The sequence below is a fragment of the Hetaerina americana genome, unplaced genomic scaffold (assembly GCF_022747635.1).
Source record: "Hetaerina americana unplaced genomic scaffold, ioHetAmer1.1.p SCAF_40, whole genome shotgun sequence".
NCBI classification, from domain to species: Eukaryota; Metazoa; Arthropoda; class Insecta; order Odonata; family Calopterygidae; genus Hetaerina; species Hetaerina americana.
This window is the reverse complement of record NW_027286986.1, coordinates 291,539-316,675: the sequence shown is the minus strand read 5'-3', so window position 1 is coordinate 316,675 and position 25,137 is coordinate 291,539. Positions and strand designations below refer to the sequence as shown.

The window sequence follows — 25,137 nt, the reverse complement described above, 5'->3', positions numbered from 1 at the left end:
TACCAACAGAGAATCTGAGAATTCATTTTTATAGCTATATAAGCTAGTAATGATATTAAATGGCGACGAAGAAGTGCAGCTTGTGAATGTACTCTTTACGTTTCCAGCTGGATTCGTTTTTGAAGAATCGCGAAATTTTTGCGTATTTTAATAATTTTCGTATTTATTCCATTTTTCCCTTTGTTTCTTTATGATTGACAGTTTTTCGTTACTCTCCTTTCTTCTCTGCACCATATATCGGCATTGATTACGTAACCCAGTGTTTCTGCTCATCTAATTCACCATCCGAATGATTTTCCTAAGATAACTTTCACCGCGCCTTCCCCGATCTACAACCTTGACGTGGTGGAAGGGCTTGTGCGTTCCGATGACCCCTAGAGCTGTGCTGGCAGGAGTAATAATTATTGCTCCTGGAAGGGTCCCCCATGCCAGATAGGTCGAAGGTTAGGAGCCAGACGAAAGTTAGTCCACGCAGCGTCTGTTCCTCAGTGAGGCGGCTGCAATGGCGTCTGACCCCAGTGGGGCGGCCAGTAAGTGATGGTGTCACGTTAAAAACGCTATTGAGGAAGGCAACCGGAAACAACCTCAATTATCACTCCCAAGATTAACATGATGGACTATACAGAAATTTTGAGTCCTGGCAACTACGGGGCTCGGCCCAATCGGCCGTGTATCGTGCCCGGCAGCGGGGGATGCAAGGCTTCGGTGGTCGTCATCCCACGAAACCCATGCAAGGAAAAACCAGCAGCAGCAGGAAAGAAGACGCAGGAGAAGAAGACCAAATTAGTTAGAATACGAACGTGGAATGTTAGGTCGATGATGAGGACAGGGAAATTGGAGAATGTTAAGCGAGAGATGGAACGGGGAAAAATAGATATTTTAGGTCTATGCGAGGTGAGATGGAAGGATAGCGGGGATTACTGGGGTGAAAAGTATTGAATAACATACAGCGGCGGGGACGAGAGCCAACTAGGGGTTGCCATAGTATTAAATGAAGAGGTGGGAAGAAGCGTAGTCAACGTAGAGCAGGTACAGTATGTTTAGGAACAGTGTGGTAAAGGCGCACCAGCCAACAAAGTGGCGGGAGGATCATTTGTTGAATGAATGTCGGACGTCCGCGTTCTCTCCTTCAATTGTCTTAACGGATCCTCTTCTCCTCCCCCAGGTTATGGCAGCGTGTCACCGCGAACGGCGCTGGGTAAGACGGTCACCATGGCCTACGCTGCCCTAGGCATCCCGCTCATGCTGCTCTACCTGTCCTGCATTGGGGGCCTTTTCTCCCGGGCGGCCAGGGTCGTCTTCAGCCCCAAGCACCGCAGGCGGGCCAAGAGTGAGGTAAGAGCTCAAAACGGGATGGAAAACATCCCACTAGACGCATATGGACGTAGGGATAAGCGGCGGTCGTGAGCTAATTGTGTGCAAAGGGAAAGACGTCACGTCATCACTTCTCCTTGGTACTTCAACACTTGAGGAAATAACAACATAAAGTTCTCGCTTGTCCTCGCTTAGGCGGACGCCATGTCTCGGAGCTTTGTTTTCACATGTTAACTGCTTTCAAATCTATTGATGAAAGAGTGTCCAAAGAGTTATGTGAATTTTTCGACCTAAGTATCCACGTAGTACCCTGTAATTCACGTCTAGGGTGTATGACAGTGGGTGATATAACCGCAGACATGCAACATAAAAAAAGATTTTTTCAATTGTTATTTACAAGAAGTACGTAAAATATTTCACATAATGTAGATGATTAAAGTTACAGGTACGAGTACATATCACTCCCGCCATTAACTGTAAAATACCTCACTTCGACTTGTTAGTAATAATCAAAAACAGCAAACTAGGGTTGATAAAATAATGATAACATACTCGCTAACTTAGATTGCGAAAAGAATAATATGTACTTTATTTTCTGAATCCCCTGAAGGCAATGAAAGATGATAATGAAAAATAACTCGGATCACACTATTTAATCATCGAAAATTCTCCATAAAGTTTAATACTGCTCATTGCAGCCTCGCACAAAAATAATTGACTGTTACTTAGTATAATTAGGGAAAAACCATGATGAATAATAAATAATGGCTAAATTATTTCCTTTTCTTTGTCTGAAACGACCGTAAGAGCTCTCTGGACCTTAAAATAAGTTTTTGAATAAAATAAAATACTTTGCTCTAACGGCTGGACCACCACGTCCCATGATTTGATTACGGTGCGTGAAATAGAACACCATTTTTAAATATAGGGTGCAAGAGATTTTTCCGAATGATAAAACATACGAGGCATTCATTAAGTGATTCCAAGATACTGCTAGTAATGAAATTATTTAACTGGGTGAAATTCCGTTGCAAACGAATGTATTAATATGAACCTTATTTTGTAATTTCTTGGGCGTGAAAATCTCGGCAGTTTAGCCATGCACATTCTTCAAGTAGATGGTGATATATGCCTAATACTTCTGCGGATCATCAAAATCGCATAAGAAAAATAAATCCTCCGAGCCCCTGAATTCATTTTAATTATCATGCTGCGTTGTTAGACCCGAGACAGAAATGCTAAATCGCGGTAAAGCATTTAATGAAGTTGGGTGATGTGAATCTGATATAATTTATTTCTTTTATGTAGACATAAAAAAATGATAGTTGACTACTGTCAGGGTACCAATGGCAATTCAAAACTATATACAGGGTGTGTTCCAAAAGTAACGCAATTATTTTTTGTAGGAAATTTATTGAACAGATTTGCACAAACATCTAAAATTCTTCAAATTATTGTCTTTGGGCCACAACACATTTCGCCCAGCGACTATACCATGACCGGCACGCTCCCTAGAAGGCGTCTTCGGGGACCTCTCGCAAGGTCTTCGTCGCGGCTGATTGGATCTCTTCTATGGGCGAAATACGGGTTCCTTTCATGGCTGCCTTAATCCGAGGGAACAAAAAGAAGTCTGCTGGGGCGAACTCAGGACAAAAGGGGGGTGGGGCAGCGTCGGCACCTGGTGTTTGGAACCAGGAACTCGCGGACTCGTAGCGCGTTGTCGCAAACACCTTGGACACGAGCTTGGCGCACACTTTCCTCATCGCTAAATCTTCGGCATCAACGCAAAACATAACAGTGGGCGACAAGTTCAGTTCATTTGGCAACCATCTTGATACTCAATTGACGGTCAGAGTCCAACAATTGTAGACCACGAGCCACAATGCTGCCGCTTTTGCTGGTTGACGGCCGCCCAGAGCGTTTTTCGTCGCGAACCTTTTCCCGGCCCTCCTTTGAAGGCCTAAAAACCACCTTGAAACTTGTGAGAAGAACAGAATAGAGTCCCCGTATGCCTCACGAATCATTTTGTTAGTCTCCTCAAGAGATTTTTTCCGCTTAGCACAAAACTTAGTAATCGCGTAACGTTGCTCGATCGTCGATTCCATTTTTTTCGTGACACGGTCGGCGCGCAGAGGTTTAGAGTAACTGAAGCGTAACCTCTTCCACAGCTAGGAGAGCACTGAGACTGATCTTGCGGCAAAGCTTAGCGGCCCCCTACGCCAACTTCAAGTGGTTCGATCCCATTCCGACCAATAGGAGTGGCGCGGGAAATTCAATTGCATTAATTTTTGAATGCACCCTGTAATTGCGTAAATAAATTTATATTAGTAATTAAAAAAATCAAACTACCTCATTTTGCTTCATTAACTTCGATAGATATTTCAGTAGTCTCTTTTTGAACTCCTTGTTACTTCTCAGGAAAGGTTAATCCCTTAGACTTGATCAGGCAGAGCGTCCCATTCTTATTAAGTTCTGTTTACAAAGGAAAATGTCGCACTTCATTGCAATTAAATTTTTTACTTTTTTGCATCGTGCTCTAAACTTTTAGTCATTTTAGCCCATTCGATTTTTTTTGTATTATGCGAGCTACTTCCTCCCATCCTTACGCTGGGGTACACATACCTTGGTTGAATTAGGTAGTCATATGGTTGATTTATTTTTCTCCTCTGATTCAGACCTTCAGAGGACAAATGTGTTTACATTACATCTATTATGTCTGCCTAAAAGCAACGCGATCTGCCTTCCTTTGGATTTCCCATACTAATCCTCTCTCATCTAAATCCCACACACCGGCGGCGAATTCTAACATGGGACGAACTATTGTTTTCCATTTCTTCTGCTCCTTTATACCATTGGAAGTTTCGCTGAAGTTCCTCATGACGAAATTAAGGTTTACGAACGAGTTATGTTGTCCTCAACCTAAATCTTTGTTCAACACTCCACCGAAATATTTCAGACTATCATATTTTGGTACGTCACGATCCATCATTCTGTAGTTGACGTTTTTGTTTTCTTTACTTCTTCTTGCGAAATTGCACAACTATATTTGGTAGAGTTTATGCCAATTTTATTAAAATTTACCCACTCCATTACAACGTTTTGAATACTATTTCAACTGCACAGGCACTGTATATTCTTTTAATACTGCGATAGTCATCCGTGAAAAGTATGACCTTAGGCTTTATACCTTGGGAAAGGTATTAATTAAAAACCAAAAGTAACGAAGGGCCTGCCTAGTGCACTACCTTTAGGTACTCTCGATTTTACATTTAATTTATCTGAAAAACTTTTTCCTATTTTAACACTTCAACAAATTATTTAAAGAGAGTATAATGCTGTTATAAATCTCCAATCTGTGCAATTTTCCAAGTGATAAATCTTGTGGTGCCATACCAAAAACATTTGATAAATCAAAGATAACTGCGTCGACCACCACAACCCCATGCATTATTACAAATGTGCCCGGAACTAAGGCATAATTGTGTTTCACACTAACAACCATTGTACATCTACATTTACATAATACCCCGAAAGCCGCCGCAAGGGCGAATGGCGGGGGGTCACCAGCCATAAAATGGTCACCACCCATTAAAGAGAATATACCACATGCAAAACCAACATATTCATGTAAATCCACGCGCACAGCGGCGCACATATTCACACGAGAACCTTCTCAAACCACCAAACGCATGCAACCATCAGACAACATACTCATTCGCATGCAAATCCAGTATAAATCTATCCAATTACGTGGAAATAAGAATATAACAGCAAGAAGGGGACACTCTATTATGACATGGGCGTGCATCTTATAGTCTCCGCCCCTAAAGATACAGGCAGGGACTATTCTTAAACCATGTTGCTTGCTGTCTAGCTACCAGTTATTCTATTCCTAGAAATGATGGATGGAATGTTTATATTATTAATCCATAATTTTAAATATAATTAATGTTGAATTAGCTGATATCATTATCCGAATTAACGGATTCTTTCCGTTCCATTTCCTTTCTCATAGATGGGAACTATAGAAGTAATTTTCCATTCCGCTGATACACAATTGTTATACAAAGGATCTTCAACTAACACCTTCATTAATTTCATCTTATTGATGCTCAGGGATTTTTAACAAAATACCTACTTCCCAGATCAAGCGATGAAGATTTAAGAAACAATCCAGACAAACCCTCTTGGGGTGAATTGTCTGAAGTTTTCAGGGCTTACAGAAAGCTGATAACAATCCAGAAAAAAGTGTAAAATCATTCCTAACTTGCTTGAGTTCTAACCCAGGATTTGATTATTTGATCAAAAGACATTTATGAAAAAATGTAAGTTTTCTGCGTTGGATATTATCTTTGAATCGTTTAAGTATAAAATAAATGACCTAAAGCTATAAAACCTAAACAAGAATATGGCCAGAAAATCAAATCAGAATTAATCTAATTCCAAGCATATTTTTTTGCGTATCTAGCTGAAAACAATGATTCCATCCTATTCAATTTTTTGACAATATGTTCCGTTATCTTTTATTTTACCCTAAATTTCAGAATTGTTAGCGCTGGCGTATTTAACTACAGTTTCATGATCAACGATTATTTGGAAAGCCTAGATATGAGAATTTTCAGGAAATATTTGCTCTCCTTGAGCTTCGAGTGCATGTCATAGTCGTTCTCATGAGATATGAAAATATCTCATGAGAACGACTCATGAGATATGAAAATAATGATTTTATTTTAGCTCGTGGCCATAGCCTTATTATCTCATTCCGGCATTTTACTATCCCTTAATTATAATCACATTTTCTATGCATTTCCTTGCAGAGGACTCAAATATTAATTAATGCCACGAAGAACATGAAATATTCACAAAGCTCCTTGATAAATACTTATATTCATTCATCAAAATCGTAATATCGTGGAATGATCAACTCAACAAAATCTCTTCCCATTCAATGAATTTATTAGTTTTTTCGCAGATTTTTTAAAAATTTTAACTCGTTTTTCTGATTAGATAGGGTTTCTTTTCATTCCAAGCTGAAGTAGTCCCTATTTTATTTTCTATAATTTCGAGTGATACGAAAGATTAGAGGATAAAAATACTTAAGGAATGAAGAAACTTAAAGAAAAGAAAAAACAAACAGATCGGACACCTCTTGAGACAAAAATACTTTGTAACCAATATCATTAGAGGGAAAACAGATGGGAAGGTTAATCACAAGGTATGTCAATCTATCGGTTAAGTGAATAGGGATGTAGGAGAGAAGAGATACTAGAGAATAACAGGATTAGTGTAAGGAGGAATGGAGGGCTGCAAGTTAAGCATTATTCGCTTTGGATGGCCTGGTGATGGTGTCGGCAGTAGCTATAATTTAATGCTTCCACGGTAACTTTATGTCAACAGAAGGTAAAATCGTATCAGGCTTTAGATAAACTATTGTAAAAGTTTTTAAAGCTTTTAAAATGAGCTAGTTAATAAGGAAATCCTCCTTCGAGAGTACTTGGCTGCTCAATTTCATGCTCATCAAAATCGAGAAATTTTGTGAGACAAGGGCAATTTAATTCGTTAGTGCGAGGAGCCCATCCCTCCTATTAGACCTTGATGATCAGATCGGTCTGCAGGAATCCGTGTGTGCATATTGGAACACTATAAATATTTTTTAATATTTTATTTTAAAGGAGGAGAGAGTAAGTCATTGGGAGAAATACGAGTACGGCAGGAAAAGTGGATGCCGGAGATATTTCGAAGGCAATGCACTGTGGGAGACTGTGATGAAAATGGGAGAATGTATGGTTTGCGGAATAGATGCTTGCACTGCATTAATGAAGGAAGAAAGTATGCAGAGCGGAATAATGATCTGTGTTCTTTTGGGTGTTAGGTTTTACTTGGGTAATAGTGTTATGCCATACTAATTAGACGTGCAGCAGTTCTAAACACGAGATCCTATACTAATCCCTCTTGAAAGATGGACTACGTCTGGTGATATTTGAAAAAAAACATTCATAAACGATTTTTTAATTCACATCGACTATTGTAGGGCACCAATCGCGTATTTACAATCTTAACTAATTTTCGCATTAATAAATTAACTGAATTTTTCACAAATGAGGTTCATTTTCGGGCGGAAAAGGGGGCGAGGGTCATCCGGAAAGTAGTACCCGTTCGTGCCGCATGAAGTGCTGACGACGCGAGTAGCCGCTGGACGAGGTCAGATAGCTTCAGTGGCTTGTCTGCCTTCTCTGAGCCAAGTTGCGTGACGCTAGCATTGCCTGTGTTGTTTCTGTGATTGTTTACAATGTTTAAAAAAATTGAGAACGCCGCCAGTTGTGAAGTGAGGGCAGTGATTAAATTCCTCAATGCAAGAAACGTTCGCCCATGTGATATTCATCGCCAATTAAAGGAGGTGTATGGAGACAATGTAATGGACGAGTCGTCTGTTCGGCGGTGGTGTCGCAACTTCAACATGGGGAGGGGGAACACACACGACGATGAGCGTTCGGAGAGACCGTCTGTCATTACAGACCAACTGGTGAGCTCAGTTGACGAATTTTGACCATTTTCTGGGATCGACGAGGTGTATTGCTTATTGATTTTATGGCCCGTGGAGACACTATTAATGCCAATGCGTATTGTGAAACATTAAAGAAATTACGGCGGGCAATACAAAATCGGCGGCGAGGTCTATTGTCTACTGGTGTCATTCTCGTTCATGACAATGCCAGGCCTCATGCAGCTGGGATAACACAAAAACTTTTGCAGCAATTCAAATGGGAAACTTTCGACCATCCACCGTATAGCCCGGACTTGGCCCCTTCAGATTTTCATCTCTTTACAAAGCTTAAAGACTTTTTGGCAGGAAAAAGATTTGACAGCGATGAAGAACTTAAAGAAGGAGTGACCCTGTATCTCAATGAGCTGGCGGCGAAGGACTATGCAGCAGGAATACAGAAACTTGTCACACGTTATGACAAATGCCTTAATTTGCTTGGAGATTATGTTGAGAAGTAGTTTAAAGTATCCTCTTTCAAATAAAATTTTTTATGTTTGTTAATATTTACTTTTGTGTCTTTATTTCACGAACGGGTACTACTTTCCGGATGACCCTCGTATATGATGACTTTTTAACGTAGAAATTACCTGGAGGTGTGAAATTTATAAAGAAATTATTAACAAAAACTTGCATAATGAGCGTAATAGGGCATGGATCCGAAACTTGGTCGTTGAGGCAAATCATATTTTGGAGACTTTTGAGAGGTAGATTTTGAAGGAGAAGGTTAACAAATAGAAAGGCGTAAAAAAAGACGAAGAATACGAAAGGAGAGATATCCATATTAAAAGAACTCAGTACTTTTCCACAGATTTTAAATATCTGGAAAAGTACCAAGTTTTTTTAATATGGATATGAAATACAGGGTCGCACCCAAAAGTGGTAGGACTAATTTTCTCTGGCGGTGGAGGGGGGTCTGCCTGGCAGGGTAAGGTGGAGGGGGCTCTTAGCAACAGACCGACGCCAGCCTCAGTCACCTGCGGGCTGTCGTTGAGTGAGGACACCGTTTTTAGTGAAGCAAGTTTTTTGTCCGCGTCGAAAAACAAAATGAATCAGAATTTAGAGCAACGTTATTCCGTAAAGTTTTGTGCGAAACTCGGGAAGACGGCAACTGAGACCCTCGACATGATCAAGCAGGCTTATGGGGACACTGCTTTAAGCCGTACCACAGTATTTGAGTGGCACAAGTTGTTTAGAGAGGGTAGGGAGTTCGTTGAAGACGACCATCGCTCCGGACGGCCGTCGACGACAAGAACCGACACGAATGTGGACAGAGTGAGGACACTGCTGAACACAGACCGACGCTTAACCAGTGAAGAAATTGCAGACCTGTTGGGTCTGTCTGCATCCAACGTCCAACGCATTATTTCACAGGATTTGGCCATGCGCAAGGTGTGCGCCAAGATGGTACCGAAAATTCTGCCATGGCACGCTCGTCATCAGACAGTTCCTCGCCAAATACGGCGTTGCCACGTTGCCGCACCCGCCCTATTCTCCCGATCTGGCACCACCGGACTTCTTCTTCTTCCCCATGATGAAAAGACAGCTCAAGGAACGACATTTTGACTCGATAAAGGCCGTTCAAGAGGCTTCGACGAGGGTCATCAACGGCATCCCCAAAGAAAATTTCCAGCGGGCGTACGGGGAATGGGAGCAACGTTATACTAAGTGTGTAGCAGCTCAAGGAGCATACTTTGAAGATTATTAAGTCGATGTAAGTATATCGTCAATAAAATTCTTGTAAAAAATCAGTCCTACCAATTCTGGGTGCGACCCTGTACTTCCACGAAGTGAAGCCTGGAAGTGAAAGGAGAGAAAGAGAGAGAAAGAGGTTGTCGGAAGGAATTCGAAGAAGGCGGGATGAGTGAATGAAAGGAATATGATCAAGGGGAGTTACCGGGGTCGACTGAGGAGAAGAGTAAACATGCTGGACGAAATGAAGAGTGGTATAAAGGGTACGGCGTGAAACAATTATTCAGCGACGTGGGGTTTGGGGGTGGTGTTTCTAGGTCCTGGAAATATGGCAGTGATTATAAGCCCTGGGTCTGTCAAGAACCCATCTTAACAGGTAGACCGCTGGTAATGAAAAAATAAAGAAAGAAACATTATTATTCTCGAGTAAAATACATGCACAGATTATATAATAAAATATAAATTTTTACCAATGATTTTGGATAAATTTCGTATAATTCATTAAAGTAGTTTCACATTTTCTGTGTTTACGTTCGATTCAGAATTAATTATTGGCGTACTCACCACACATGATTACCGCTGTCATTTTTTTGTGCCAATGTAAACGCATGGCCTTTATTAATTGATAAGTGCACATTTTTTAATCGATAAAATAATGATTAAATAATATTCGAGAAAATGAATTTAATAATGAATAACTAAATTCATTATATTTTGTAAGGAAACAAAATTAAGAATCCTCAATGTTCTGTCCACAAAATATCCGATTAGAAATTTCCGTTATTATTATTTTTTGCATTCGTAAATATATTAAAAACTTAGTAATTTTGGTGTCGCCAATACAACAATAACATGCTCGAAAGTGAAATAATAAATTGCTATCGTAGTTGTGGAATAATCCCAAAACGTCTTTAAGACTTAATAAGATCAATGAAATGTATCAATCACGTATGTACTCCGGACAGTGGTGTTTCATTTTGGATGTATTCATTTTATTTTCAATATTGATATTGGAATTTTTGCAGGCTCAAAAATTAATTTACGTCAACCGGTTAAAAATTATCGCTCCGACCAGCCACAACACAATTCAAGCTTAAGTATGCCCAATGCTTTTCGTTGAGTATGTAATCTTGATACTTTCGGAAACAATACCCTATATCAATTCATTTATTTTTAGCTTGCATTTAATATAGTACTGAAATGTAAGCAGTGCTATTTTTTACCGGTTGCGTATTGAGTAAATAAAATGCCCATTCACTTATGTCCCAGTTATGAGTCACCGATCGAGATATATTCTATCATAGACTGTCGATATTTTGTTTAATTTGAGTACTCGGTAAACACTCCATTTTGCTATTAATATCCCCTGAGGTTACTGATCGATGCGGTCCGCTCCAGTTCATTAATCGGTACTCGGCAGTGGGTAAATATAGAAATGCCTTTTTATGCCCTCCTGCGCTGCATTGCGAGTCGCATGAATTCATTACGTTGGCTTTCAAAAATTCTTTCACTGCTCGGGTGAAATGAATTTCCGCGTCACCTGGTGGTCACCCATCGATTCAAGCGGTGAAACATTCATTCAACGACTCGCTAAGTTCAATAATTTGTATGCTTTTTTCTTTCAGATCAAATGATTACGAACTTTGTTGGTGTATGGTGGTCAATTTAGTCAGAGATAACAGCTGAGTGATCTCGTAATTTGACCCATTAAATTGTGCCGTAATGGTGAATAAATATATTTTATTAATTTTTCCTCGGTCCATTTGAGAGGTCTTCACCATATTTCTCTCGAATACGGACGGCATTAGCGGTGGACCTAACTTCCATGGAATGGAGGAGCTAACAGTCCTGTTTCTTATTCCTTAGCGGAAAAGGAGACTTACCCCTCCAATTTCCCATTGTGTAATCAGCAGAGAAAGCGTTTAGTTGGAATATTTACAATCATTGGCGTTTCTTGAATTCCAAGTGACGATGCGTGCAAATATTAATTGGGCCGTTTCCTTGTGCCTCCATTGAAAAACTCTCGGAATTGAAAGGGAGGAGGGATAATTCAGGGATGATTATATTTTACTTGCCTTTGTCTTCCCACGGTAATGTACGTAAAGGGATTTATCCAGTGACTTGTCAAATATTCTCTTTTACCTATAATTGAACTAAAGAGTGTTTAAAAAAAACTGTGAAATCCCTGTGGGAAAGCACTACTCTGTCAGAGTCCAACTACTACTCTTCTAGCGTCTCATACGTATGCATACAATGTTAGCTTTGCTATTTGTAAATGAAAATTTATATTTCGGAAAAAAGGAGCGATATTATCCTAGCAACATGCAGCGAGAGTTGTTTGATGATAATTAAGTGTCAGGTTCACTTATCTCCATATATGTACTCCATCGCCCTCAAAAGATCGACCGAGACTAATATGTCCATTTGCCGCCACTTCCTTGTGTCCAGGCAGCGGAAGGTTAAAAAAGCATTTCCGAAAGGGCATAAGTGGCCTTATTTCCGCCCCCCCCACTTTTCTCGGTAAGATAAAGAGTGCTCTTAGCGAAGATTGTGGAGCTGGATTCGGAGGCGGAAGAGACCTAGATGTCCATGATTTCCAAGAAGCCATTATTTGATCGAAATTGGAAGTGGGGCGGTCGCTACGTTAAGATGGCAGAGGCCACTTGGGCTAATGCGGCATGGGGGCCCATTTATTGAGAGGCTCTTTCTACTTTGCTCTCTCGTGAAATTTGTGACCTGGTTTGTGTAATATTGAACGAAATGCCGTTAGGAAAACAAGAAGGCAAATGAGTTTTTCACAATTATGCTGAGGTCTCGCCCTCAATAGTACTAAAAGGTGGTCTCGATAAGAGTTAGATTTTTGGAATAAATGTTCAATCCAAATATTTATTCAACGATAAAAATATGAAATTCATGGCGTTCAAGAAATTTATCAATTGAGAGATATTGCGCTTCAGAAGAAAATTCAAGGCTGCACCTGTTTGGGATATTCCGGTTAAAAAGGATGAAATTAATTCTGAAAATAACTATTAAGTGATTCCAAATATGCTTTTTTAAGATGTCTTAATTTTCCCCTGGACATGCCTTTGAAGACATCACATACAACAGCAACCCCGCCAGTCTCTGGCCATAACCATGGCAATAAAATCCCATCCTGGCCCGAGATTGGAAGTAGAATATTTACGAAAATTATTTAACTAAAATAATTAAAAACGTATATTTACCCCATAATTACCTGCATTTAATAAAATTGTATGCAAAAATTGGAAGAAATGGGAAACCCTTGAATTCATAGAGATTAACTTAACTGTGAAATACCATTAAGAACAATGCATAGCGGAGTCAACCAAAGAAACCGGAGGATCCATAGTATGAATATAGCAATTTACAACTGAATATTGAATTTTTCGATCATATTAGTGTTCGAAGAAGGTAGAAAAATGATTTGAGTACTTAAGATAATAAGATGATTTATGCAAGTTAGGAAGAATGTATTTTAAACATTTAAAACTGTTAAAAAATGCATTTATTCAGGTAAGTACTAAGAAAGAGCTAACTAATATTTTGGGGCGACTCTTAATTTGCTTTCGTGTTTCAAAACTAATGCTCGGTCACTTGTATATTATAGCATTTGCAATTACTTTCCCCAGACTTTTTTGTCCTTGATAAAAATATTTTTAATGCTGTCCAAGCGGTTTGTCTGGAAAGCAGAAGGCTATACTTTCTCTCTACGCAAGTTATTCACATGTTAACTACTATCCGTGAGCATTTAGATTTCTTCTCGAAAAAAGGGCGGGGGCAAAAGCTGAAGGTAAGAGAATGAGGCAAGAGGGTGCGAAAAGATGAGCGGGCCCTTTTGAGGGACCTAGAGCGAGGTGGAGAATGGGGAAAATAAGTAGGACGGAGAGAGAGGGAGACTGAGGACAAAGTTTTGAGCCATGGCATGCGTAGAGGAGAGAAGTTGCCTTGGGAAATCCGAAGAAGCGAGAATGAATATAGAGTGAGGGCAGTGGGATGTTGAGGGACCGTAACAGGGGAGGCAACGCTAGGTGTTCTGGTAATGGGAAGTAAACTTTGGACTTCATGAAGGAAGGTAAAGAGTTTGAAGAAATGAAAGGGAAAACGACAGGGAGCCCTCGCGATAAGAAACATGTGTCACTTGAAATATAACGTCCAAAATCTACCTTTCACATTCGGACTACCTAAGGTGTAATTAAATGTCAACAACACTGTAATGGGACACATAATCGTGTATTTGTCATGAAGTTAAAATTATGGTGACCAATACACGTTTTGACTTAAATGACCAAAAAGGATCCACCAAAAAGGCGTGTGACAGGAGGTGAAAGCACCAGGTGGGATGGCTAAGGGAGAGGAAGGGGAAAAGAAGAGTGTTGGATATGGAGCACATGTCGAGTCTGCATCTCTTCCGCTATCTAATACGAACTCTTTTGATGCTGGGAAGAAAATCCCTTTCTTTTTCTTTAATTAATACATTAATTCGTCTGGGGGTTCCTATTTAGTTAATTCCAATTTATTCCTATTTCTACATTGTTTAATACAATATATATATATATATATACATATATATCATACATATGTGTATAATTATACATATATGTCCCTCCACGGACTAAAACCAATAGGGAAAGGAACTGGTCCCCCTTCCCTGATGTGTGAATTTCACACGCCGTCGGGCTTAGTACTGGGTGAACTCTACCATCACCTACAAAACCGAACTTCGGATTGATTACTGTGTTTATGATTCCTAGTTCCATATACATATGTGTATTGAAAATAAGTATATATAAATCCCCTCCCCGGGCCACAACCTTGACGTGGTGGAAGGGCTTGTGCGTTCCGATGACCCCTAGAGCTGTGCTGGCGGGAGTTATAATTATTGCTCCTGGTAGGGTCACCCATGCCAGATAGGTCGAAGGTTAGGAGCCTGACGAAAGGTAGTCCACGCAGCGTCTGTTCCTCAGTGAGGCGGCTGCAATGGCGTCTGACCCCAGTGGGGCGGCCAGTAAGTGATGGTGTCCCATTAAAAACACTATTGAGGAAGGCAACGGGAAACCACCTCAATTATCATTCCCAAGAGAAATATGATGGACTATACAGAGATTTTGAGTCCTGGCAACTACGGGGCTCGGCCCAATCGGCCGTGTGTCGTGCCCGGCAGCGGGGGAGGCATGACTTCCGCGGTCGTCATCCCACGAAACCCTTGCAAGGGAAAACCAGCAGCAACAGGACAGAAGACGCAGGAGAAGAAGACCAAATTAGTTAGAATACGAACGTGGAATGTTAGAACAATGATGAGGACAGGGATATTGGACAATGTTAAGCGAGAGATGGGAAGGGGAAATATCGATATTTTAGGTCTATGCGAGGTGAGATAGAAGGATAGCGGGGATTACTGGAGTGATAAGTATAGAATAATATACAGCGGCGGGGACGAGAGCCAAAGAGGGGTTACCATAGAATTAAATGAATAGGTAGGAAGAAGCGTAGTCAAACATAGGGCAGTAAAGGGATAGAATACTACTAGTAGAGATAAAAGCAGAACCGACGAACTTGGTTATTATTCAGGTATACATGGAACCGAGCAACCATAAGGAAGAAGAGGTCGATCGGATATACGATCTGTTCGAGGACATAATCGCGTGTGTTCCTGCAGGGAAACATTTGATAGTGATGGGCATTGGAATGCGACGGTAGGCGAAAGAAGAGATGGTGATGGGGTGGGGGACCACGGCTTAGGCACGAGGAATGACCGCGGGGAGTAAGCAATTGAGTTGTGCAGGAGAGAGTGGTAAGTCATCACCAACACTTGGTTTAGACACCACAAAAGACGCAGGTATACATGGAAAATGCCAGGTGACTCAGAAAGGTATCAGCTATATTATATCCTGGTTAGACACAGGTTTAGGAACAGTGTGATAAATTCGCACAGCTTCCCGAGAGCGGATGCAGACTCTGACCACAATTTAGTAATTATTAAATGTAGCGTCCGCTTCAAAAAGATATGGCAGGGGAGGCATGTCAGAAAATGGAATGTAGAAGCATTAAATGGTTTGAAAAGGAAGGAATACAAACAGTCGGTAGAGAAAATCATGGAGGATGGTGAAGAGCTAAGTACTATCGAAGAAAAATGGGAAAGTATCAAGAAAGGGTTGTCTAAGGCCGCAAAAGACACTATTGGAACCGTTAACGCTAAAAGGACTAGGAAACCATGGATCACGGATGAGATGATTTCAAGATGGATGAGCGGCGAAAATGGAAGAATGTCAATACAGAATTAGGCAAAATGAAGTACAAAGAATTAAACAATAAATTGAGGCGGGCAACAAATAAAGCAAAAGAAGCATGGTGGAAGATGCAGTGCGAGGATATGGAAAGTCTGCAGAGGAAGAGTGAAATCGGTGTGCTGTACAGCAAAGTTAAATCTTTATCGGGTAAATTAAGAAAGGGAGATCAACGATAGCAGTTTGAGATAAGGCGGGTAAGGTAATAGTTGATGCAGGGAAGATTCAAGAGAGATCGAAGGAATATATAGAAGAACTGAATATTAAAGAGCTTAGACCAACAAAGTTAGACATAGAAAAGGAACACGACGTATAGGTAGATAGCTTAGGTCCAGGCATACTTGACGATGAGATAGGAAGGGCTGTAAGGGAGATGAAACTATGCAAGGCCGTGGAGGTGGATCACATTCCTACGGAACAATTGAAATTTTTAGGAAAATATGGGAGGAAGAGGCTATATGGGCTGATTCGTAGTATCCATGAGGAAGGAATCTGGCCGGAAGACTTTGTGAGATCAGTTTTAGTTCCTATTCCGAAAAAGGTAAAGGCTCCATCATGTGAGGACTACAGGACGAAAAGTTTGATATCCCGCGCAGCTAAAGTTGTTCTCAGGATCAAAAAGAAAAGGATAGAGAGTAGGGCAAATGATTACTCAGGGCGTTTGATAGAGTGAATTGGGAAAAACTAATGAGTATTCTGCAGAAAATAGGAATAGATTGGAGGGAAAGGAGGCTAATCCGCAACCTATACATGTCTCAGGCTGCTCAGGTACGAGTGGGGAATGGGGAGTCCGGTCGGGCAGTGTTAGGAATAGGTGTAAGGCAGGGTTGCCCATTATCACCGTTGCTGTTCAACCTGTATGCAGAGGAGATGATTAAAGAGGCATGGGAAGAGCTCGAGGTAGGAATGAAAGTGGGCGGGAAATCCGTAAAATCAGTTAGATTTGCTGATGACCAAGCTTTAATTTGTCAGTCAGCCAAGGGGTTGCAAGCATTGCTTAGTGAATTGGAAATGCAGTGGGACAGGTATGGGATGAGAATCAATATTAATAAAACTAAGGTTATGCGATTCTATAGGAAGAAAAAGGCTAAGCTTAACATTAAAATAGGAGAGCAAAAACTAGAGCAGGTAGAACAATTTACGTATCTCGGTAGTGTTTTGGACCAACACGGTCAAAGTAGTAAGGACGTGAGGAGAAGAATTGCAATAGGCAAAGAGGCTTTCACACGGAGGAGGGAGTTAATGACGGGGACGTTGAGTAAGGATGTTAAGAAAATACTCGTAAAAACTTTAATTTGGAGCGTAGCTATGTACGGCGCGGAAACGTGGTCTTTGAAGCAGGAGGATAGACTTAGACTGGAGGCTTTTGAAACGTGGGTGTGGAGAAGAATGGAGAAGGTGAAATCAACAGAGAAGAAAACAAACGAGGAAGTACTTGGTATGGTGGGCGAAGAGCGGGGTTTGTTGGGAGTAATCCTATGGAGGCAGGAAAAGTGGCTGGAGGGGATACTGTTGAAGACTGTAATTGAGGGGAGAATGTTAGGCAAACGAGGAAAGGGAAGGAGCAGAATAGGGATGTTGGACGGGATGAAGGGAGGATGAAAGTACTCAGAGCTGAAGAGGGACCTGATATAGAGTAGGATGTTGTGTTTTGCAAGGGGTCACAAATTATTTAATTAGTAATTATGTCCATCCAAAAACCTACCATAACCGGTAGATTATCTAATAATAATAATAATATATAATATATATATATATATATATATATATATATATATACATATATTTATATATGTAAGAACATATTTGAAAATTTTCTATAAATCCTTCCTAAAAATATTGCAAGTTATTACGGCTCCTAGTTTAACTATTGACATGCGTGCTTTCTCGTAGCCACAGTGGGCGGCTAGCACTATTCTTAGGGTGCTGGATCCATCCTCTTCCCTCTTCGTCATTGAGTGGCATGGTTTTAATTTACTGAAAGTGCAACCGGTTATTCATTCTCATATTTATTCTTTCCCTCCCTCCGTGTTCTATACAATTATTTTCACCCGATTTACAAAAAAGTTATTACCTTAGCATTATTTATTAAGAGTAGATGAATTGGCCAGGCATCGATCAATATAGGGTCACCCGAAATGAGCATTTCGGTCATCCGTCGACCTTTGACAGTGGTGCTCTACCAAAGAAACCATTTAAAAATAGTTGGAGAATTCAGAATTATTATGCATTAAAACTCATCCGAATTCCCATAAAATTCCATTTCATTTAAGATAGTTGAGTTATTGCTGTGGGAACAATATGCGGATGAAGTATTGAAATTTATTGTAAATGAGTTCACTTATTACAAATAGGTTCACCATGTATCGCATATTTAGCTGATATGTTTCTACATTTATAGCCACCGTATTTCCCAGATCATGACCCCCATTGACTTTTTCTTGTTCCCGAAACTGAAGAGGCCCATGAAAGGACGGCACTACGCTACGATTGACGAGAGAAAGACTGCATCGAAAAAGGAGCTGAACAAGATTTTTAAAAATTATATTTTGAAGGGCTTCGAGGATTGGAAAAAACGCTGGCACAAGAGTATAATATTTAATAGGAATTACTTTGAAGGGGACAGAACAGATATTCAAGATGAAATAAATAATTTTTGAAAAAAACACAAAAGTCGCGACACTTTTGAACAGACCTCGTATTCACCAGACTAATTTTGACCCGCTTATTTTTACCCCTACCGCTGTCTTCTATGGTTATTCTGATCCCTTGTCTTTCGTGGAATAAATGACATCTTAAATATATCTGTTCTACAATTAATCACTCTAATTTTATTGGCATGATCTCGCCTACAGTAGTACGATGGGGGTAATAATACACTTTCAACATTATTGCTATAGCTATGTCCTTCCAATTTATGCAAGTTTTAATCTGTCATTTAAACTTCACTCCGTGAATGACTCCTAGGCTAGATCCTGCTTTATTACCGCCATCCCTTCTCGGTTTAAAAATGCATGTGGTGGGTGTCTAGTTATGACACACATAGAATACTGACGGTGAAGTAGTTTCTGCATATTAAACTTGTCCTATGAATCTCCCTTAGCTTTCTGATTACCCTTGAGTTATCTATTCTTGATCCCCATGCATCGAAAGCGTAAGCAAAGATCGGAATGGTAACTCATTAGTAGATTTATATGGATTTAAGACCGAATTTACTTTGTCAAATTCGTTTCGGAGCGTTGAAAATCTTTCTCACTTTCTTGTTGGTTAAGTTAATATGTTCTTGAAAGTTAACATACTCATCCAAAATTGTGCCTGGGTATTTAAAAAGTTGAATACTTTCAGCTGCTTTCTATGCAAATTTTCATGATGTTTTCATCTTAACTTTCCCGCCGAATACCATGTAATTGCCCCTCCTCGAGGAGATCGTTAACTTGTCATTGTAAGCCCACTGTTACAGGATATTTCAACATCTACTTGCCCGATCTTCCATTTCCATTCATATGCTCGCAAGGATAGTTATCGCTATGTCATCCCAGCAGGCCATCATCCTGCAGTTTCCTGACAGTTTTTTCATCAGCATTGAATTCATTGGTAGGTTCCACATCACGGGTCCGAGTACCGATCCTTGGGGACATATTTTTGTGGCAACTTCTGACACCCTTTAAGTTCTGGACAAATATTTAACTTCTCTATTCTCGAAATGCCTAGTTAGTAACTTTATGATGTTTTTGAGGAATTGAAGGAATTTCATTTCTTCAATAATACTTGGCGACCAATTTGAGTCGAAAGCGGCCGTTAATTGTATAAATATGATCAGGACATACTATTTATTTTCCCATTTTTCAATGAAAATTTTGATTTTTTTAAGTGTTTCAGATGTTTTCCTGTCTTTCCGGAAGACAAATTGCTTTCGATGGAAGATGTTTTCCGCACCAAGATATTGAATACTTCCCTTCCCCATTACCCTTTCAAGACCTTTTCTCAGAAGGGTGATTGACCTCTCTAGCCTTAGGATCTGCTTGGTTTCTTTCCTTATATTTTGGATTGCTATTAATTTCCCCAGTTTCCACAGTTGGGGCAAAATAATACAATGTCAGGCAATCATTAAAAATGTTTGTCAACACACTGTTAAAACTGTTGCATGACTTCATTAAAACTATATAGAAATTTCATCTGCAATAGGTGCTTTATATTTTTTTGCTATTAAAATTGCTGATATCACTTTTTCTTATGTCGATTTTCCTTATTTATGGACTCGGAGGAGTAATTTGTGAAGAGCTTCTTATTTCCCTTTCTTCTTCGTTGTCAAAAGGGAAAATAATTTTTTTTTAATCTCAAGAAGACGTGCAAATTTATTTGCGAGGTATTTTCAGCAAATAACTGGAATTTTTAAATTTCGCGGGTTTGGGGAGTCCGATTTCCAAAGTTTTTTTATTATGTAGTATGCATGCCCTCAAAGTATCATAGAACTTTCAGCTGTATTCATTGTTCACTTAGTCCGTTGCAGCCGCTCTAAGGTTAGACGACCGCAATTCGTAATACACACTAGCGAGCCCATGTGTGTAATGTTTTTAATATCCCCTCTCTCTCTCTCTGCCCCCATTCAGTCTAGCTCCGGGGCATCGGCGTCCGACTCCAGCTGTCTGCACGCCTGCTGCTGTTGCTGCGCCGCCCCGCGCTCGGACCGCAAGCCGCGGTCGCAGAAGCAGTCCAAGTCCGGCCCCGCCAACAACGCCTCAGGCGGCGGCACCGGGGGAGCGGTGCCTTCGGCGTCGGTGACCGTGGCCTCCTCCGTGTCCAACCCGCCCGCCGACGTCACCGCCACGGTGCGCAGGAGCAGGGGATACCTCGGTGAGTCCCGCGTTCGATACTTCACGCGACTCGACACGTCTCCAATTCCTCTCTCCGTTACCCTCGGATGGGGAGCATCAGATCACCATCACTTCTTGTAACAAATAGTGAGTCAGGAGGCACATAGTTCACTCTTAGGTGCAACATTTGCGGTGCAAGAACTTTTCATTTTGAATACTTTGTATGCTATGTCCACAATATTTATTTAATGTTCTGGCGCGACCATGGTTACGACGATTAACGTAATCTCCAGGTACTTATACAATTCTGTGAGGCGCTCGCACAGAAAAATGAGCTATGGGGAGGGGGTAAATAGCAGGAGGGAAGGGGGCGGAGGGGGCGCCGAGGAAGGGGGAGGGAGGGGTAGGGTGATGGTGGGTGAGCCATGGGCCTGGATTGTGGGATACGCAGGCGGGAGGTTGGCAGAGCCAGTGCCTTCATAGCTGATTGTCTCCGGTGGTGGAGGGAAATGGTCGAGGGTGTGTCAGGACTATAAGGGGCTGCGTTTCATGGTATCCTGGATTCCAGAGATTAGGCACTTCTACTATTGGATCTAGTGCTTCTGCAGACACTGTAATCTTCGAGTGCACCGTAACAATTTATGTGAAATTGTAGCAGGAGAATTTTCTCCTCTGATCGAATGATGTAACATGTCATATTTGTGAATATGGGAAGCGGGAAATACAGCTCATTCGCTACGCAGGAAATGATACGGGATGAGCGCTAGCCTCACGTATTAATCCAACCTCCGGGTTCATTACAGCTGTCTTTCTTCGCATCTTCGACCTTAAAACACAAATAGGAGTAACTTTTGTGGATTCTGAGACGTCACAATGTGCGCCATCCTTTCTGCCTGTTGAGCTTAGAAACCTGCCATGCCACCACGAACACTTCTGATTCCATTGTACGAGGATTTATTATTTAAGATCTGTTAGGTTCGGGTTTCCTCGTTTCATGCAAACATGCATTCAACATACATATACTAGCTCAGTAACTGAATGTTTGAAGGAGGTCGAGATGGTGCGGCGGCTGAATGTTAGCTGGCCACCCCGAGGGTCCTAGTTCGAATCCCGAAGAGTTCAGGATTTGTATCAGAGGTATCCCGATCCTTACTGGGAGTGTTATGTGGAGAGCACTTCGAATGGAGTCCGTCGGGCGCCTTTGAAGCCACTACGGTTTAACGTCTCATCCGACGGTGCCTTTTGTTAGGAGGGGGCTGATGCCGACGCCAGTTCTATCTCCGCCTTTCCTCCATTCCCTGTATATTTTACCCCTGCCGAAAGACCCACCCATCCCTAAATGACGCAAATGACTTTAGCTGTCGGTCGACTTTCCTGATGACTGGTGCTGCTGCAACGGCCGAATATTCAATCAAAACATTAACAAACAATTTAATACTACGGAAATAATCAACCCCCGCCGTATGCTTAAAAGTAAGCAAAGGTGATTAGGGAGGAAAAATGAATAAATAATAAAAATTAAATAAAAATAAAATGATATAGGGCTGATTAATCCAAAATACATAAAAATGTTAATATATAAGTAATAAATATAAACAAATATAAATAAATAAAAATAAATAAAAATAGATAAAAATAAATAAAAATAAATAAAAATAAATATAAATAAATATAAATAAATATAAATAAATATAAATAAATATAAATAAATATAAATAAATATAAATAAATATAAATAAATAAAAAATGATAAATCCAACAATCTCATGGCAGACATCAATTCCACCTATTTCACGTGATGGAAATGAGAGATCGAACCATTGTCAACGGGATCAGTGGAAGTGACCGCTGCATTTCTGTCGACATTATGAAGCCAGATCAATCGAACATTATTAAGTGTTCTGAAACACTAAATAGACTTCTACGCGGATTTTCTTGGAACGAGAACGAGATGCTTCAAGAAGGAAAGAACTTGAGGGGCATACACTGAAGCATTAGGCCGATATTGGTGCTGCAAATTATTTTGTCATCTGTAGACTTCACGGTTCCCGTTCCCAACTATTGAATGCTTTAAAGGATGGCTAAACTACTGATGGATAAAGCTCTCAATTTTGCGCATTGCTTAGTGCTATCGATTAGCTACAGTGCTATCGATCCTGAGCAGCAGCGTCCGTATACGCGCGGATAGCAATGTGGGAGGCTCAGAAACGGAGCGCACCGGAAAAAATGGAAAAAAGAAAGAGCTCGATTGTTGCAAAAAAATCTTTGAAATTTTCGCGTTTTCATTTAACGCTGTGTGCAATTTCAAAACAAAAATATTCATGTTATGAATTATATTATCTCTCTTGAAATTTGGTTTCGTGTTAATGTGAAAATGCCGTTTTTTTCCTTTCAGAAGCGTCAAATTTTCGATTTAAAATTAAAATTTTTCAGGGTTTTATTGATGCGGATTGAATGACAGGAAGTGCTCTTCGAAGCCCGGTTGCACGTTGTTTGGAATATTTTTACGAGGATCAGTTTTTTTGTACTGTGGGGGTGGACTCCGATTGGCTATTAGGTTTTTTCTCGCGTTTCAATTATATGCCCCTCCCGACTGATTGTAATTTTTTTCTTTTCGGTCCTAGTTTTATTTTATCTATCTAGGAATAAGGTTTTCCCTAACATTTTATCGAAATGTTAATCGGCAACATCACGGTAAAGTCTTGATCACGTGAGAATAGAAAATACGCAGAGTAGGATGAAAACGATGAAATTGAGACAAAAACATTTTTATAGCTCGGGCAGAGAGAGAGGAATGGCGCAATGATGCGTAGTTGACCCGAAAATTGGGCACCTTTGGAAACGAGAGGAGGTGAGCGGGAAACCACACATTGAAAAGCTGGTGCAAGAGATGGAATCACCAAACCAGGATCGCAAGTTCTTGATTGGGGAAGGGTTTATCGACCCTCAGGATGCTAGAAGCGACTATGGAATAATATGCAGAAGCTCGCTGGGGTTGAGTATGGTGAATCACCGGAGGATGCCGACCACATGCCCTCGGTCGCTGTTCAAATGCTTAAGGCAACATTGATCTTTGGCAACCACTCCATTTCTGAAGAAGGTCGCTGAAACTCGGAAGAAACATTGAGCCACGAAATCCTCGTTCGCATCGGAAGTCACCTTAGAAACAGTTTTATTTTTATTTCTGTAGTACCCCGAGAGCCACCTATAGGGTGTGTGGCAGGGGGTGAATGCACACCAGTGCACCCTTGACCCAAAACAACTTTCCCCCCTAGGGTAGTCGGACAAACGTTATTTTATTCCGAACCCTTATCGTTCGTTGGAAAAATGTCATCTTAAATGTATCTGTTATGCTCTTAATCACGCGAATTTTATTGTTATGATCTTTCCTACCGTAATACAAAGGGACAAATAACACATTTTGAAAATTATTGCTAAAGAGACATTCTTCCTATTCATGGGAGACATTTAATCTGTAATTTAACCTTCCCTCTATTGAGTGATTCCCACCCTAGCTCCTCTGATGTTTTGGATATGCCGCTCAGTTTATCACCACGTTTCACCAATCTATTTCCTTTACGCTGCGCGCGACCCAATTCGCCATTCGATCTAACTTCACAAGGATCCCTTGAAGACAGTTTCTTCATTTCTTTCCTCTCTCAAATCCATCTTAATTATCTCTAATCCATCTATAATCACTCTTAATATTCCTCTCTCTCTCCGGATGGCCTTCTTGCCATTATTGCCCGCTTAGTGGCTTCCCGCTATTTGCTTGGCGAAGCTTTCGGGAGTCTCCTGGGATTCCCGTCAAATGGCACTCGTGGCTCAACAAGCTATCTGGCACCTGATTTGAACATTGGCTCTGCTTCTCAAGAGCAGGCTAATGCAATTTCGGAATTTTGGAGTTATATTCGTGTACGTGTTTTGCAACTATTTCAAAAGTTTAGTCACAGAATAATTATTTTCCAAAAGCATGTTCTTAATAGCAAAAAAAGTGATGAATAAACATCCATGGAGGAATCAGGTGACCAGGTCGCATAGTTCCTTTTCCAATAACATGAACTCTATTATAAACGTGCTTAAAACTTGTCAGTTGTTCCAATTTTTATATTCTAACTATTAATGTTAACAAGAGGGTTACTACCAGCATTAAGATTTCTATATACTCCTTCAGATTTCATAAATGCATATCCCAGAGTGAGGGGCGACGTTTTAAATATATCAGATTAGAGTTAGGGGGCGGAATATTGGAAATTAGTCCCCCATTAACTTTCAAATGAATTCCGATTTGCCCCCATTTCTCAGAAAACTCTTCCTCTTCTCCATTTTCTGCGGACGACATCACCCCCTCACGACACGGGGGATTTCCCACGCCTCGAGCCCCAGGGCCCACCTTAAAGAGAGTTCTTCAACTGGCACCCTTTTCTCTCGGAATTGGATATTTTATATTCCGTTCATCCTAATTCCGGGT

At 40.6% G+C, this 25,137-nt stretch overlaps 1 protein-coding gene across 1 annotated transcript in view; it reads left to right on the top strand.

Moving 5' to 3' along the window:
• Nucleotides 1-20,807, top strand: part of LOC139692734 (uncharacterized) — a 584,638-nt gene extending 563,831 nt beyond the window's left edge. The window contains exons 3-4 of the mRNA XM_071590978.1: nucleotides 1,166-1,335; nucleotides 20,463-20,807. Coding sequence (XP_071447079.1) covers nucleotides 1,166-1,335; nucleotides 20,463-20,807 — 515 coding nt within the window. The remainder of the gene's footprint in view (nucleotides 1-1,165; nucleotides 1,336-20,462) is intronic.
• Nucleotides 20,808-25,137: the final 4,330 nt, after the last annotated feature.